Here is an 18315-nt window from a genome sequence, read left to right as displayed (position 1 = left end):
ATGTCCAAATGCACATTCCACCACCATTCGGCACTTGCTCAGCCTGTAGCTGAACAGGTCCTGACTCCTGTCCAGGCTGCCTGTGTACGGCTTCATGAGCCATGGCATTAAGGGGTAGGCTGGGTCCCCAAGGATCACGATAGGCATTTCAACATCCCCAATGATTACTTTCTGGTCCGGGAAGAAAGTCCCTTCCTCCAGCTTTCGAAACAGAGCAGAGTACCTGAAGACGCGAGCATCATGTACCTTTCCTGGCCATCCCACGTTGATGTTGGTGAAATGTCCCTTGTGATCCACCAGGGCTTGCAGCAGCATTGAAAAGTACCCTTTGCTGTTTATGTACTCGGTGGCTTGGTGCTCCGGTGCCAAGATAGGGATATGGGTTCTGTCTATGGCCCCACCACAGTTTGGGAATCCCATTTCAGCAAAACCATCCACTATTGCCTGCACGTTGCCCAGAGTCACTACCCTTGATATCACCAGGTCTTTCATTGCCCTGGCAACTTGGATCGCAGCAGCCCCCACAGTAGATTTGCCCACTCCAAATTGATTCCCGACTGACCGGTAGCTGTCTGGCGTTGCAAGCTTCCACAGGGCTATCGCCACTCGCTTCTCAACTGTGAGGGCTGCTCTCATCCTGGTATTCTGGCGCTTCAGGGCAGGGGAAAGCAAGTCACAAAGTTCCATGAAAGTGCCCTTACGCATGCAAAAGTTTCACAGCCACTGGGAATCGTCCCACACCTGCAGCACGATGCGGTCCCACCAGTCTGTGCTTGTTTCCCGTGCCCAGAATCGGCATTCCACGGCATGAACCTGCCCCAGTAACACCATGATTTCCACATTGCTGGGGCCTGTGCCTTGTGAGAGGTCTATGTCCATGTCAATTTCCTCATCACTCTCTTCGCCGCGCTGCAATCGCCTCCTTGGCTGGTCCGGGTTTCGCCGTGGCATGTCCTGGCTCTGCATATACTCCAGGACAATGCGCGTGGTGTTCATAGTGCTCATAATTGTCGCGGTGATCTGAGCGGGCTCCATGATCCCAGTGCTAGCTATGGCGCCTGGTCTGAAAAAAGGCGTGAAACTAGTATCTGACGGACCAGGGGAAGGAGGGAGGGCGGGAGGGAAGGACGGCCGAGTGACGACATGGCGTACAGGTACAGGGAATTAAAATCAAGAAAGGTGGCTGTGCATCAGGGAGAAACACAAACAACTGTCACACAGAATGGTCCCCCCAAAGATTAAACTGAAAACCCTGGGTTTAGCAGGCCATTGATTTCACGGAGGAAGGGGAAGCAAATGAATACAGAACAAATCTATTTTTTACATCTTAAGCTGGCAGCCGACGGTGCAGCATGACTGATAGCCTCTGCAGTACGACAATGATGGATACCAGTCGTAATATACCATCTTCTACCAAAAGGCAAGGGGCTGCTGCTGTGTAGCAATGCAGCCCCACGTCTGCCAGCTCCACGTCTGCCAGCACCCAGATCGCCCTCGGCCTCTTCTGGGTGCTTAGCAGACAATACTGGGCAATTGGCAGAAAATAGCATACTACGACTGATAGCCATCATCATCGAGACAGTTGCATGTCTGCCCAGGTGCCCATGATTGATAGCCACTGCAGTACGATGACGACGGATACCAATCGTAATATACCATCTTCTACCAAAAGGCAAGGAGCTGGTGCAATGCAGCCATACGGCTGCCAGCCCCACAGCTACCAGTCATGCTGCACCGTCTACCGCCAAAAGGCAGTTAGCTACTGCTGCTCTGTAGCAATGCAGTACCACGTCTGCCGGCACCCAGATGACATATGGTGACGGTGAGCTGATCTGAGCGGGCTCCATGCTTGCCGTGGTATGTTGTCTGCACAGGTAACCCAGGTAAAAAGGCGCGAATCTATTGTCTGCCGATGCTCTGACGGAGGGGGAGGGGCCTGATGACATGTACCCAGAACCCCCCATGACACTGTTTTGCATCATTCAGGCACTGGGATTTCAACCCAGAATTCCAATGGGCGGCGGAGACTGTGGGAACTGTGGGATAGCTACCCATAGTGCAATGCTCTGGAAGTCGACGCTAGCCTCGGTACTGTGGACGTGGTCCGCCGACTAGAGCACTTAGAGCATTTTATGTGGGGACACACACAATCGGCTGTATACAACCGATTTCTATACAACCGGCTTCTATAAATTCGACCTAATTTCATAGTGTAGACATACCCTCAAACAGGTGATTAAGAGAAAGCAGAAAGTCTACAAGGAATGGAAAATGGGTTGGATCAGCAAGGAACACTACCTCTTGAGGTCAGGAAATGTAAGGATAAAGTGAGAACTGCCAAAAGCCAAGCAGAGTTGCACCTTGCAAAGGGAATTAAAATCAATAGGAAAAGGTTCTATAGCAATATAATTAAAAGAAAACAAGGAAAGAAGAAGTGGAATCTCTAAGCACTGGGGATAGAGTGGAAATTAAAGATTATCTAGGCATGGCCCAACACCTAAATAAATATTTTGCTTCAGTTTTTAATAAGACTAGTGAAGATCTTAGAGGTAGTGGCAGAGTGACTATGGGAATGAGGATATGGAGATAGAGGTGGAAGTCAAACTCAAACATCTTAATGGGACTAAATCAGAAGGGCTCGGATAATCTCAATCCAAGAATATTAAAGGAACTGGCACATGAAATTGCAAGTCTAATAGCAAGGATTTTTAATGAATCTGTAAACTTGGGGGTTGTACCCTGTGACTGGAGAATTGTTAATATAGTTCCTATTTTTTTGAAAGGGAAAAAAATTGTTAGTGGGAAGAAATGTGTGAGTTCCTTTATGTTTTATTATTGTGATGCCTGTATCATTCCACAATCAAATGTAATGCAAGTTGGCATCAATTTTACTAGGAATAATAAGCCAAAACTGTAATGTCAACATCCTTTTTTTTATGTATTCACAAGTCTAACTGGAAGGGGGGGAAGGAGAAAGCCAACATAATACTAAGCATCCTGTTAAACAGTGTTGAACCTGCAAATTAAAAACATGTTCCTATCACCTGCATCACCCCCTTCTTTATCATTCTTCTCCAGAGTCCTGTAATTATAGAGGCTTTACAGTTCACCAAACCTCTGCAGATCACATGTACTGCAATTCAGAGGCAACCACCGTATATGCTACAGCCTCTAGGCCTGGTGTACGCTAGCCCTGGTGGGTCCCAATAACCATTCAGACTCCTGGCTAGGGGAAAGAGTGTTTTACCAGAGCTGTCAGGAAAGGGAATGATTGAAGTTACCATATGTACAAAGGCTAAACCTTTACAGTTGAATGTAGCAGTTCTTAGGTTGCCAACCCTCCAGGATTGTCCTGAAGTCTCCAGGAATTAAAAATTAATCTTTAATTAAAGATTATGTCATTTGCTAAAACCTCCAGGAATATGTCCAACCAATACTTGCAACCCTCTCTGTTCTTGTTTGGGCCCTAGGGCAGTGCAGTCAAGAGTCAGGACTCTTCAGGCCTAGTTCCTGGGCTCTCCTCTCCAGTCCAGTCTCTATTCAAGCAAATAGGAACTTACGGTTTTACAAGCCAGGCTCAGGTAGAGTCTCTCATTGGGACCCCTCTGCACTGGCTTACTGACCATCTGCTGCTGCTCCCCCAGAAGTCTCACCCAGCCCTGCACCCAGCTGTGATGTCCAGCAGTCAGATTCTGTTCTACATGCCACTCTGTAGACAGTTCCTGGGTCTTCTCTCCAGCTTCCTTTTCACTATGTAGCTCCTGCTTCACCTTCCCTGCAGCTCCTCCTTGCCATGTGGCTGCAGATCCCAAATAAAACCCAGCCACTTCCCGGCTCAGGACCTTTCCCCTTTAGTCAGGAGGAAGGGGGAGTGGGCTGATGGGAATTGTAATCCCTGACTTTTCAGATGTGTCCTGTAGACTGTTTAAGAACAGGCTACATTCACTGCTGCTCACCTACTGCAAACGTAAGTTGTTTTCCTCTTAAACACACTGAAGAGTCAAATGTGTTTAAGTTACACAAGACTTTTGCTTAGTGTTAGCGGGAAGAAATGTGTGAGTTCCTTTATGTTTTATCACGGTGATGCCTGAATCGTTCCACAATCAAATGTAATGCAAGTTGGCATCAATTTTACTAGGAATAATAAGCCAAAACTGTAATCTGAATACATAAAAAAGGATGTTGACAACTTGTTTACAAAATCCAACACTTTAGTACAGATTTTGTTTTAGCAGAAAACCTATTAACATAATAAGAGCACTGTCTGTTTCAAAAAACCTGTTATCCTCAGCTGCACTCTCTTGCTTTGAGACAGTCAGACTTTCTCAGACAGTCTAAAGCTCTCCCTACAACACAATCCCCATCTTCCCTATTTTTAGGGAAGGGGAGATTTAAAGGGCTTGTTTACATGGGGACATTCAGGAAAGTGAATCAGAATGAACTAAAAATGCAAATGTAAAGTGGCTTAGTTAAACTGCATTAAACCCCTGTGTGGAGACTCTCATTCAGCATTAAAGTGGCCTCAATTTGATTCTAGCTTAATTAATTTCCATACGCTTACTATAAACATACTTATTACATGCAAAAATATTCAAAGAGCATTAAGGTTGCAAAGTGAAACAGGTAGAAGTTAGGAAATGCCAACATTAAGATTACTCCTGTCCCCTCTGTATTCCAGTCAGGTTGTTCCTCCCCCACGCTGCCTGGGCTGTAGCAAGGGCAGCACTGAAAGCACGAGAGAGAGACTCTGCTTGTTCTCAGTGCCTGGCTCCAGAGCCACAGCACCTAGGACCAGAGATTGCAGGGAAGTTCTGTTCATCCCGTGCAGCCCTACGATAGAGCATGCTCAAGTCAGGCAGAATCTTATGAACATTTAGCTGTCAAATTCTAAGCAGCCTCTACTAAGCAGGTGTGAACTGAGATTTTTCAAAGTGTTTTAACATGGCCAAATTTGTGCAGTTTTTCATGGGCCAGAAAAAAAACATATCCCTGACACCACGGTAACTTCCTGCCAGTTTTCCCTGCTTCAAGGCCCGGGGGGCACTAGAACTTCTCAATAAAAAGGTGGCATGGGTTTTTTTGTTTTTTGTTTTGTTTTAGAAAATACGGGCTTAAAAATCTTGTTCTCGGAAACAGCTGAACCATTTTTGCTGAAACTTTTGCCAAAAATTTAGCATGAGGAAAACACTCAGCAGTGAAATTTTTAACCCAAATTGTTAAAGTTTGGAAAAGTTGTAAGCAACTGACTCTGGATCCAGGAGTCTTGTAATTAGAAGTATCAGGAAACTTAGCTATAGAATCATAGAATATCAAGGTTGGAAGGGACCTCATGAGGTCACCTAGTCCAAACCCCTGCTGAAAGCAGGACCAATCCCCAACTAAATCATCCCAGCCAGGGCTTTGTCAAGCCTGACCTTAAAAACCTCAAGGTGGTGCTGCCTATACTGCCAAGTATGTAGTAATATTCATTACTTTCAAAACAGTAATTGTCAGGATTTTAATGGCAACCACTATCAATTATGTATGTGAACGCAGTACAGGATTTATTGTGGTTTATTAGAGGTTTTTCGTCAGCTGGATCTAGCTACTTTTCTATTCCTTTCTTACCTCAAGTTTTAGGGTCAGAAACCCCTGAGTTTTGTAATCTTAGAGGAGTATTTTTTTCTCACTCTCACAAGGTATGGAGGTGGAGGAATACCATTCAGGTCTGTCATTTGTACCACTTATGTTACAGTGCTTAGACACGTACTGACCAGACTCAATGAAAGTGCATGAACCTTCAAGGCAAACTTGAAATGCATTGCCTCATTCCCAACACCCATCTACCAATAAACTTCTTGTTCCAGAGAAAATAACCAGCAGCCCAAAGCTTTAAATACTTCCACCTCACAGGAAAAAATCAAATAACTTGTTCTTTTTATATAAAACAAAGAAAGAAAAATTGCAATTTGCAGATCTCCCACTCTCAGACTTGTTGAGAGGCTAAAAATTCGATTTTGGTGGCTGTAGCTGTTAGCTCTCTGAGCTCAACAGTAAATGCAGGAGTGATGGTGAGGAGGAAAACAAAACAAAACAAACAAACAAAAGCACCCTGAGCCTTAAGCACTCCTGAGTCAATTCAGGAAAAACTTTTGTTTTCAATTTACCCTCACAAGCCAAAGCAGTTTCCGACTTGCTGAGGGTTTAAACCTTCAACTCAATGGCTATAGCGTTTTGCTCTCCCAATACACTATTAAATATGTGAGATGGTAGCTGGCTAGCTAGATCAACTATTAACTGGCACTGGCAAATTTAGGAATAAATTATTTCCTTTATTTCCATTTATTGATTTATTAGAGTTTTGAATGGTTGCTGGATTAACAGCCCTGAAGACTGAAGTCTGTATTTAGTCACAAAGGAGGTAGAACATAAGCAGCAGCATTTCAACGTTCTCCACACTTCCGCAGTAATGTCTCTCTACCTTGACAGGGAAGCACCACAGACAGGGCCTGATCCAATTCCCAGGAAAGTTAATGGGAACATTTCCATTAACTTGGCAGATGGATTGAATGAGGAGGGTGAAGACACCCAGACATGCTCACTAACATTTCCCTTGCCTCCTTACAGGACTGCACAGTCCCCTTTACGCTTTTTTTTTTTTTTTTTTTTTTCCCCACCTAGCTTGGGCCAGGTCTGCATGCTCCTAATCAAGAAACATCAGTCCATTTTCTTGAAGAATTAGTAGCAGGTCTATTGCTCCAGCCATGATGCCTAGTCAGCTCTTTGGTCATTTTTCTCAAGCTATCCATTAGAGCTATGTACTATGTGGCACTTGCTCACCAGGCAAGACCACCAAACTCACTTCACAGAAGATATAGAACAGACATCAAATAGAAATGATTTACAGTAAATACTTACCTTAGTGAGGTTTGAGCAGTGCCCTTGAGGTGAAAGGCTCAATAGCCTATTACTAATTCCTTGAACCAACAATCCCCCTGCTTCTCTATATTCTTTTTCTAATCTCAGGCTTCAGCGTTAGTGCCAGATGACATGTAGAAAGGACAAGAGGTTCATATAAATAAGGTTATGGGCTCGCATGAATTGCACAGAATGTGTGGCTCCTTTTTCATACAATCTATGTTTTAATAGGTTGTCACATGTCTGTAATGGAGAAACTATAGTGGAAAAAAATTGGATTTGAAGGAGGTTGGGTGGAATATAGAATCAGGGAATTTGTGAGCAATGTGGCCCTTGTCCAATTTGCGCCCTATCTAATCATCTGAGGGAAGGCAGAGAATTAATTTTGCTAGAAGGCAGAGGCACAAGGTGTAGGAAGGCACAAGGAGGGCACAAGGTGGGAAGCTAATGGGTGAATTTTGCTAATGAGGCTGTGGTGAGGCAGAGGATTGAGTTGCTGGAGGGGAGACAGAGAACTGATTTGTGGCCAGAAGGGAGTTTGAAGTAACTGCAGTCACAGGATGGACTGATAGTGCTGCTAAGGTGGGCAGAAGAGAGACTGGACGAATCAACAAGGGTGCTTCCACATTTTTTCCACACCTGGGTCTTTAAAATAATAGATGGTATTTGCAGCTAATCCTAATTCTGTTATTTATAAAAATAGTACTTAGTAGCTATATAGCATGTGTAGATTTCTAAGTGTTTACAAAAGTAGATGTCATTACCCCCAATATATAGATTGAAATTGAATCAGGCATAGCAGGGACCTGAAACTGGGTCTTTCACATCCCACATGAGTGCTATAACTACCATGATATGAGCTATTCTGCAGTGGGTCTCTGTCTCCATGAAAAAAATGGAAAGGTCTGTTTTGTTTCAAGGTGGAATGAAAACTCCAAAACCTCGAAATTTTACACAAACTCAGCATTTTTCCAGAGAAAACCCAATTTTTGTTGGAGAATTCCCAACAAACTCTAGAAATAACCTACCCAACAAGGAAAGTTTCTTCCTATGCCTATTAGTTAGAATTTGACTTATGCCCTGAAGCATGAGGTATTCTATCTCTTTCAAAATCCTGGGAGGTTTACTAATCCTTATTATTGTAACTCTGGATGCTCACATATAAATGACAATTATTTCTGTTTAATTTTGCATTAGTGATATCCTATTGCAGTGAGTTCCAAAGACAACTTGTGCGTGATGTGAAAAATATTTCCTTTAATCAGTTTGAAATTCACTGCCTAATATTTTCATTGACTGTCCCCTTGTATTGTATTTTGAGAAAGGCTCAATAAACATGCCAACTCTACCTGTTCTATACCATTCATTATTTTGTATTGTCCCCTTTCTTTAATTGTTCCCCTTATCCAGTGGCAGTCCAATGCACCCATGGTCTTCCTAGTTTTGATATATTTGATATAGTTATTTGTTTTCATCTCTTCGACAATCTGGTCTTCAAATTCCATCTTAACCTTCCTTCTTACACAATGCTTGCTGTAGTTTATATTCCTTTCTATTGGCTTCCCTTCTGTTGGATTTCCATTTTCTGAAGTTAGTATCACAAATATCATACTGTAGTACATTTCATTCTTATAGCGGTTGTGAATCAAGGGTGAAATCCTTGCTTTATTGAAATCAGTGGCAACATTCCCCATTAGGGCTAGGCTTTCATACAAGATGCTTACAATCAAGAGTTAAATGCATTTCTGCTTTTAAATGTTAAAATTGCCAACAATGAGCAGAAAGGAAAAGGAAGTCCTCATTTACTGTTACATCTCAATTACGTACAAAGCTATTCAAATGGGTGAAAAATGAATAACAAATTCACAAAAGATCATCTTTCTTTAAATTTGCATAATATTATCCTTGATGTTTACAATTCTAGAGGAATTTACAGGTCAAGAGAAGTGATACTTCTGTTGAAGCCTCCCATGCTTTCATACTTCCTGTTTGTCATAAAGAGTCAAAGTAAATTATATAGTACTTGTCCTTACAGGAAGAACATTGGAATCTTCTCTGAAACAACTGTGATAGATTTTAAACATTATTTTGGTTGAATTGAAGTGATGCATTCAGAGCCACTTGGTTACCATAGTGATAAATGTATTAAAATATTATTTGATTAATAATAATGAATCAGATCAGTAGGCAGGTCTTCTGGACTACCAGTAAGATATCTTCTCTTTTGGGGGTAGTTATTTCTGAATTCTCTTGCAATGTAGGTTCTAAAAGTTTTCTGTGTTCCACATTGGTTTCAATAGAGTAATGTAGCAGTGAATCTATCTATGGCACTAATATAATCCCCATTGCTATCTGAGCCTCTCACAATCTGTAACATAGGGAAGTGCTATCATCTCCATTTTACAGATGGGGAACTGAGACACAGAGAGGCTAAGTGACTTCCCCAAAGCCAGGAATTTAATCCATGTCTCTTAAATCTTAGGCTGGAGCATACTTCCTGTCAGGCCAAAGGGGTGAAAATTGTACATACAAGGCCTGTTTTTTCATTACACCATTCTGGTAAAAGAGCCTCAAACTAGGCATGAATTTACATTCACTCTAAAACCCGTTCCATTGCCAGAGTGATGTAAAGGGGCCTTCGTGAAAATGAGAATCAGGCTCACAGATACCAGCCTTAAGCATACAATCGATGACCTAATTATATAATGTATTACTAAACTTCTCTGTTTTTCAAACTTTTAAATTCATTTTCGTTGTAAATAGTATTCCAACCAATCCCGTGCACTAGTTATGTTGAGCATGTAGCCATTCTGCTGTGCAGATTACTCTGATAATTATGAAGGAAGTCAATGAAAATTACGGCATTATCTTGAAATGCTCTGAAGCATGTGTGTAATTCTCATTTAAGCACATTGTTTCTCACTTCAGCAGACAAAAGTAATACGGCAGAAAAACATGTTGATGTATCACCATTCTTCCTTTGGTTGCTGAGCACTCGATTACAATCACTTAAAACCCTGTGCAAACAAACAACATTATCTTATGTTCCTCATTTGTCCTCTGCGCTCTCAGTAAGCCTGGTCTCACAATACAAATGAAGCAGCAAGGATACTCCAGGAAATAAATCAGTTTTATTTCAAGGAAATTATCAGAAAAATATTACAGCATAGCAAACTTCTTCTAGAAATAGACAATTTATTCTAAAACTTTTGGTTGCCTCAGAATATGGGATAACTGTTTAAACATAATATTTTATTCCCTGTGTACTATACACCTACCACTGGCAGATCAAGTAGTTTAGGACAAAGAAAATCTCAAAACAGTCCTGCTGGCAGAGCTTCCTAAATAGAAATCAATGAGACCACCTACCCACACCAGTATTTTGGATGAGTAGATGTGATGGGTAGGTGGTAATGTGACCTAATGCCCTCCCCCATCCCTTTTCAGGAAGTTGCAAATGGGGCCATGTATTTTCATGTGTGGTAGTGCAACCATATTATTATCTTGACTATGTTTGGTGTTGCTGGAACTCAAACAAGGGTTTATTTTTCTTACAATTTTGTTGTTGCTTTTTAAAGTTATGTAGAAGACTTGGCCCTGAAAAGGTAAGCTTGATTCTTATAGATAAGAAAAAGAAACATATTATATACATTGGTGAGTAAAAGGCAATATGTAAGAACAAAGGCATTTAAGAGGGTCTGAATCAGCTTTCTCACTTGTTTTATTCAGCATGTAAAGAGCAATCCCTTGACCTCACTATCAGAAGCATAACATGAGAAATGTGGAGGGCAATTGAAATTACCATGATTTTTTAAAACTATGGATCAACACAAATTAGCACCCACGTTTCTCGAATGGTAACAGAATTTCATTCATTACGGAGTAAAGCACTCCTCCAAAAGAAAAACTTTGCAGCTTTCCTATGGATTTGAATGGGACTTAGGCCCAGCTCAGTCCCATAAGTATATGTTTCAGGGTGGGTTTATTTGTTCTGTTTGTTTATAACATATTGAAAAGGGGGTCCGGGGTTTGTGCTCATTATTGAGATGAGGCAACATGGAGGAGGGATAATCATTCTTTGAAGGAACATTGTAGCTAATTTGAATTATGCTAATTAAATTATATTTTAAATCCAAAGGCATTTAGTCAAGGAATACAACCTGCAAATGATCAGCTACTCCAGCTACTTGGGTGGGTCAAGCTATATGATTTATTATTAATATTAAATCCTCCAGAGGAAAGAGACTGTTACCGGTTTCCTTTGTCACTTACCAAATCACTTTACTAGAAACAGGGGCAAGTGACATCATTTGTTCTTCTGCATTCGTTCACTGAAATTCACTCCTATTCACACGAGTTTCACTCTTCAGCATGTCAGTTCTAGCATTACACAGGACAAGAGGGACCTTTATTTGGGCCAATGCCAGGAAAGGTTTAGACGATGAGGATTGAAATCGCTTTCATAATAAATAATGTGACCTGGCCCAATAGCCAAATATATGAATCTATATATCTATATCTATATAGATAAATAGATATAATTTAACACCGTATTATCAAAGAACACAAAAGCACAGCCAAAGTATGATTTCATTTTACAGGTATATCTGAACCTATTAAAAGATTTAGGGTAATCCACTAAAGAACTGAATTAATAATTGAAAGAAAAATGTTCATTGCTTTGCTCTGCCACATTCTATGGCCAACAAGATTAGAAAGAACAAGAAATTTTAAACTGAAAACACATTAGGGCATATGACTTCTTAGTCAATGTCAAAAGAATAATTTCTTACATATCAAATTCTTATTGGGATGTTTTTATTTTTGAACACAGACAACGGTACATCCTTCATAGTGTACAGATTGTCTGCTTATATGTCTATTGTTACAGCTTGTACACACTGAATGTTAGTTACTTTAATACAAATAGCTAAATATATTGACAAAGACAAATGAACCCCTAAGAAGAAACTACTGAACATCTTTCATTGTGAATGAGGTCTTTTCATCTGTGACTGTACTCAGATTGTAACAAGACAAAGTTTCAGGACACAACATATTCCCTTGTGATGGTATCTCTTTATGTGCTTATTAATATTGACCATGACAAACAATTTGAATCCTTTAAACTTCAGTACTCAGCTCTGCAAATTGTTCACAGAACATAAGGTTATGAGTGACAAAAACTAAGACTGCCAATCATTTTAATCAATATGTCGCTTTTTAAAGTGTGGTTTTTTCTTCTTCTTTTCTATGGTGTCTTCTTAGTGCTCTGATGTATAGATCGAACGAGATAGAAAGCTTCTTTTGGTCTTGAAAGTATGAATTATTAAGAGTTCCAACCCAGTACGACATGAGCAACAAGGAGATAACACATCCCAATAGTACAGGACACAATCATCATGGGGAAACCCAACCTGAAACAACAACAAAATAAGGAAAGAGCAATAAGAATGCAACACTTTGTTTGCTAAGCAATAACATGGCAGTCAACTTTTACTTTCAAAAAGTCTATCATACAAGTTCTTAGCTTTTAATACCTTTACAACATTTCAAAAAAAATCAAAGAACATAACTGGATCACTGCATGACAATGATCCAGTTATGACATTTAGAAAAGTGTGGGTCAGACCCTCACACGGTGTAAATCAGCAAAGCTCCATTGACTTCAATGGATCTCCACCAATTTATGCCAACTGAGAATCTAGAACTGAATGTCTTGATTGTGTGCCAGTCAATACGCAAATACATGAATTATATCAGTTCTCACAAGTTAAGCAAGCAGTAGGATATCTCATTCACTACTTATGCCTTCATACTGTGTGTACACTCTAACCTTAATAAGGTTCTTTCTAACTCTGGTTTATGGCTGATATTCCTTTAGCTGGCTTCCAATGGCATTTAAGTTATAAACCTCATCATGCTGGTACTATAGTTATCCCCATAATGCTGAACGGTCTTGAGTGTCAGTTGAAAAGTATTATAGTCCTACAAGATGCACCAGCTTCTGTGAGTGTCTGAGGAAATCTCTTTGGCCTGTGGGGAAAGTGTTAAAAGATTTGTTTTCATGTCAAAACACTTCTTTCAGCAGAGGTAAATCCCACAGTGCGATTTTTCAGAATAAACTTAAGCTTTTAAAGCCTCTATTGACAGAAAATTCAAAATGACAGAAACTGAAGACTGGGCAGGACTTTGTGTGTCCTGCAGTGTCATATCATATTTCATACCTTTTTACTCATATTCGCATTCATATTTCATGACCTTTTTACTCATATTCTCCATGTTCATATTCATCCACCTGTTTTACTAACCATCATCAAAGTGTGATAGTGTTCTTTGAAGTGCCAATATTTCTTTCATTCTCTTCACTGGCAATTGAAGAAGGATGTACTTAGTGTATGTGAATGTATTAGTGGTGCTTTTTGCCTCACTTATGTTAGGCAGCATCTAGAAGATTCAAGACAACTTCACCCTTCATTCACCATTAAATACTCAGGCAGCAAAGGAATGTAGCTGCTCTCAGGTCCCATAATCTCCTTATCTTCCTTTTCTCCATATACAAATATACACATTTTAAAAGAAAATAACATTTGTGATGAGTGTGGTGCAATCTGCTCTTCCTCCTGCTTCCTACCTGCACCTGCAACACTATTCTGACCAGGGTTCATGTAACGCTTTTCCAATGCTGTTTCATTGCCATGCAGAGTGATCTGAGCAGAACAGGTCCAATGGCATTAGAGGAGCTTTGGTATTAGTAGCGGTTGTATTACGGTAGCATTTAGAGGCCTCAGTCAGGATTGGAAATCCATTGCATTAGACACTGTATAAACACATAATAATAGACAGTCCCTGCCTAAGAAGCTTAGACAAGGTAGACAAGCAATAACAGGCAGATAGCATAAAGAAAAATGTTAGTTTGAACTACCTCTGTTAAAAATAACTGCTTCATCACCCCTCATTGATATGTCCCCACCAGCCAGCTTCACCACTCTGGACCCAATGTCCCAGTGAGCCTTTCATCCACATTGACTACCCCACAGAAACTGAGGCAACCCAAGAAAAAAAGAAGTTACCCATAAAACTGAGTGTATGTACAAGTAAAGACTTTCATGGCAGGCACATTATCCCACATCTGCCTACTGTGGGATTTCTGGCACGTTCCCTGGAGCATATGGTGTTGCTCACTGTCAGAGACAGGATGTTAGACAATAGAGTCTGATCCATTCTGGCAACTCCTACATATGATGCCAGCCACTCTCCCCTCTATGGGAGGAGGTTGGGAGGGCCCATGTCACTCTGGGATTTAAGTGGCCATGCAGCATCAGAGCTCTCAAAACGTTGGTGAGCAACAGCAGAGTTAAGTTTTTGCTTGTTTGGGGTTAGAAAGGGGTGTTTGGAAGAATGGAAAGGGAATGAGGAATTGTTAGACAGGGCAACCAGGCTGACAAGACTTTCAAATATTCCCTGAAGAAGGTGTATGGTAACTCTCATTTACGCATGTGAACAAAACGGTGACAGAATCCTGGTGAGTTTTGGTAAGATAGGAATTCAATAGCTTGTCATAAAGTTACCCAGAAGGCATGGCTTCCTTTTTATGTCTGAATTTGATTTTGAACACATATGAATGTATCGTAGTATATTTTCTCCCCCAGCTAAACTGTCTGGGGTCCTAGCTTTTGAATGGTTACTTATTCTAAAAAGCTGCACAATTATCCTTTCACAAAATTACTGTGTTATTAAATTCATGGCATTGCCAAACAGCTTTCTGCGTTTTAGAGCTGCCTTTGAAATTAAAAAAAAATTAATTATATGGTCACCTAACTGCTTTTCAGACAATATCAACTCTTCTTTTTCTTTCTGAGCTCATTTGATCTTCCTAAGATTTGCCATCTCACTTTTAAAAGTGCTCAAATCTGACAAATTCACTTTAAAAATAAAATGGTGCTGTAAAAAAGTGCTCCTCCAAATGTAAATACATCCAGTGGATTTCCATGAACAGCTCATTTCTACACAACAGCTGGTGAAGCTGAGATTGCTAAGGATTTCATAAGAAAAGAAACTGCAGACTTACATTAGACCTTGCACTTACTGAACAATAAATTCAGTTCTGCTGGGTAAGCTCTAGTGACTTAGCAAAGCCCAGGTCCTGTCCTTACTAATATAACTTAGTGGGTCTCACAAGTGGATACACAAGAGCTCAGAGATGAAGGGCACTTAATACCTGGGTGCATAAGGACAAGAAGAGAGGGGATTTAAAAAAACAATAATTGCTATCCCTTCTGTAAAAAAAAATGAAAAATTGGTTCCAGCTTTGTGCAATTCTGTACGGGCAGTACATGAATTATGCAGAACAACATGCAAGGTTTTTAATCATACCTTTGCTTTAACAGTAAGAGTCAAAGGTCTGGTTCTGCCACCCATACTCATGTTGCGTAATATCTTACTTCATTGATTTATTTGGGGTATTTGTAGTGGGCCAGATTGTGCAGATGAGAGAAGTGTTAGCGTTCTGAACAAAAACATTATTAATATTATTAGCTGTAGTGCTGGAAGACTGCAGTCAGGATCAGGATCCACAATGCTAGGTGCTGTACTGGCACACAGGAAGACACGGTACCTGCCCCAAAATGTTTACAATGTAATTTATAGGTCCTTTCCTTTAAAAAAAACAAATCTAAGAACGTATTTCACAGAACATAAAAACTACACCATTACTGTTGCTGTGCAGTGTACAGAATGAACATTGGCCTCAGGACAACTGCTGGAATAGTGGGGGACATCCTTGACCCCATGGAAATCAATAGCAAAACTCCCTTTAACATCAGTGGGGCCAGAATTTCATCCAGTGTATTTAGGAGAAGGAGAATATAAAAACAAGAGGGAATTGAATCAGTTTGTTAGGGACAGGAATAAAGAGGGGACCAAATCAGAAACTATATTGCAGTCATGGTATGCTCCTCCAAAGCAAAGCTAGGGTTGGGCCTGGTAGTGTGCTAATCTGATGCTACTTCAAATCATAACACCACAGATCAACAGAGCTCAGAAGTCAAAACAACCCTTCCTTACACCAACACCACCACTTCAAATGGGTGTGAGCACACCAACACTTGGGAGAGTGTGCAACATCTCTCTCGTTTTTCCCCTAAGTAATTAAAAACGAACTGTATATTAAATGTAAGGCTAGTTATATAGGGAGTCATTTTCCTGTTATAACAATACACCTACAGTTAATCACCCGATTGTGTACCATACCACCTAAATGACACATTTTGTGCAAAAGTCATAGCATAATGCAGCTCTCTCTAAAATGAGACAGAGACATTAGAATCATTCAGAGAAATTGGGCAGGAGGGGTTGGCTTATTGTGGGATTTACTGGAAAAGTGCTTTACCCTGGAGGAAAGACAGACCCAACAGTCACTGCCTTCTAGATTGTTCTGAGCTCATAGCACTAAGGGGGTAGTGAATCATTAGGGGATCTGCAGAGACAGCTCTCAAAATGGAAGGTGGAGTTCTCTAATCAGTTCTGGAGTTGCAAGATGATACCAGCAATCCTCCAAGATCAAACCATTGGCAGTGGTGGTTCAAGCTGTTACAGAGGTGGAACATGGTAGTAGTATATAGGAACACTGAGTGCCAAATTCTGCTCTCACTTCTATGTCACCCAACTGACTGCTGTGGGGTTGCACACTGGTTTAAAATGGGGCTTGAATTTGGTCCCAATCTATACCTGAATATCCGTTTAAGAATATAATTTATAGAGCACTCTAGAGCACTTCTTGCAGATTCTTCTCTCCCACTTACTGGCCTCTCCTTTAGCAACACCTGCACATACAACAAGGAAATATGTTGCATGCCTGGCAAGTGCCATGTTATATGAGATGATGATTAACCCAGCAGAAGATACAATATGAGTCCTTGTCATTTCAGGCCAGTCCTTGAACATGTGCCACACTTTGGTTTAGAAGTCCTACAGTGACAAGCTCATTTTCAAAAATTCACATCTTGAATCACAAAAGCTGCCTCGAAAATTGGATCCGGGTGTTGAAGCTCCTAGAGGCAATTCAAGGCTGCTTCTGAGTGGAAGGCAAGTCACTCCTGTTAATGAAGTTTCTATCATTTGGTTTACAAGGTGGCTCTTTTACATTTCCTTTCAAAAGGAATGTATAACGAAAGCAATATCCATGGTTCTTAATCAAAAGGTATGTTTGCAATCCTCTTTATTTAAACATTAACACACACACACACACACACACACACACTTTTTGTGGGGAGGAAGCAGGGCCGGCTCCAGGGTTTTGGCCGCCCCAAGCAGCCAAACAAACAAACAAACAAAAAAAGCCGTGATCGCGATCTGCGGCGGCAATTCGGCGGGAGGTCCTTCACTCCTAGCAGGAGTGAGGGACCGTCCGCCGAATTGCTGCCAAACAGCTGGATGTGCCACCCCTCTCCGGAGTGGCCGCCCCAAGCACCTGCTTGGTAAGCTAGTGCCTGGAGCCGGCCCTGGGAAGAAGGAAGAACAGTTATCATTGATGAAGAATGGCAGCTGTTAACTAGTTTTCTTAACAAAAGAGCTGTGGGTCTATATTTATTTAAATATAAAGAAAATAACTCATTTTCAAGGAGCAAGTCCCAGTGCTACATCTCATCTAGAACTGAGAGAAGATTTATTTGTACAAATTTCACTTTTTTGCATTTATGAATAATCCATGAACACTGCAATTTTTGCAGATTTAGTCTTCATCCAAAATGACTTGCTAAATAACTTTTGCAAATAATCTTTGGTATGCAGCTCATTTTCAAGGAACTCATTCTGAGTATTGCTGCCAAATTTCCTGCCAGAGTAAGCCAGAATAGTTTTAGTACTGTTCATTAAATTGTGTCACAAGCAGAAAATTTCACTTTTGATATTTAAAATCTGAGCATGTGATTGGTCACCAAAAGTACATGGTATATTTTCTGTTCTCCGACTGGATAAACATAACCCTTAGAAGAAAGTTTTAAAATATTGAAGTATTCTGAAAACTATCTGCTTCTGCAACCATTCCTACAGGTATAGTGATTCACTAGAAAACATGTAAAGCTAACACCAAAAAAATGTGCAAACACAGTTGAAGTAAATCCGTTTAAAAATCTGAATGAATGCTGGTGGGAAATTTTTTTACAATATTCACTCAGCCCTAATTTGGGATATATTTTTAATGTGTGGTCCCCTGGTCATCAAGGTCCTAGGAATTCATCTCCCTCTTTTCTTTCTCTGTTCTTATTATCCCTTCTATTTCTCTTAGTCTCCCTCCTATCCCCTTATTTGCTTCTTCTCTTCTGTCTTCCACTGCATGCTGACCTCTGTGTCTCCTGCCTTCTTGTTTGTCTCAACTTTCCATCATCCCAAGTCCGCAAAATACAGTTATTTCCATTA

The 18315-nt window shown here is 40.7% G+C and overlaps 1 protein-coding gene across 1 annotated transcript in view; it reads right to left on the bottom strand.

Moving 5' to 3' along the window:
* Positions 1 to 11714: 11714 nt before the first annotated feature.
* OCA2 (OCA2 melanosomal transmembrane protein) overlaps positions 11715 to 18315 on the bottom strand; it is a 344911-nt gene continuing 338310 nt past the window's right edge. Inside the window, exon 24 of the mRNA XM_054016529.1 lies at positions 11715 to 12314. Within this exon, the coding sequence (XP_053872504.1) occupies positions 12227 to 12314 (88 nt within the window). The 3' untranslated portion in view covers positions 11715 to 12226. The remainder of the gene's footprint in view (positions 12315 to 18315) is intronic.

This window comes from Malaclemys terrapin, chromosome 1, assembly GCF_027887155.1.
Source record: "Malaclemys terrapin pileata isolate rMalTer1 chromosome 1, rMalTer1.hap1, whole genome shotgun sequence".
NCBI lineage: Eukaryota > Metazoa > Chordata > Testudines > Emydidae > Malaclemys > Malaclemys terrapin.
This window is presented reverse-complemented; position numbering and strand designations above follow the sequence as displayed.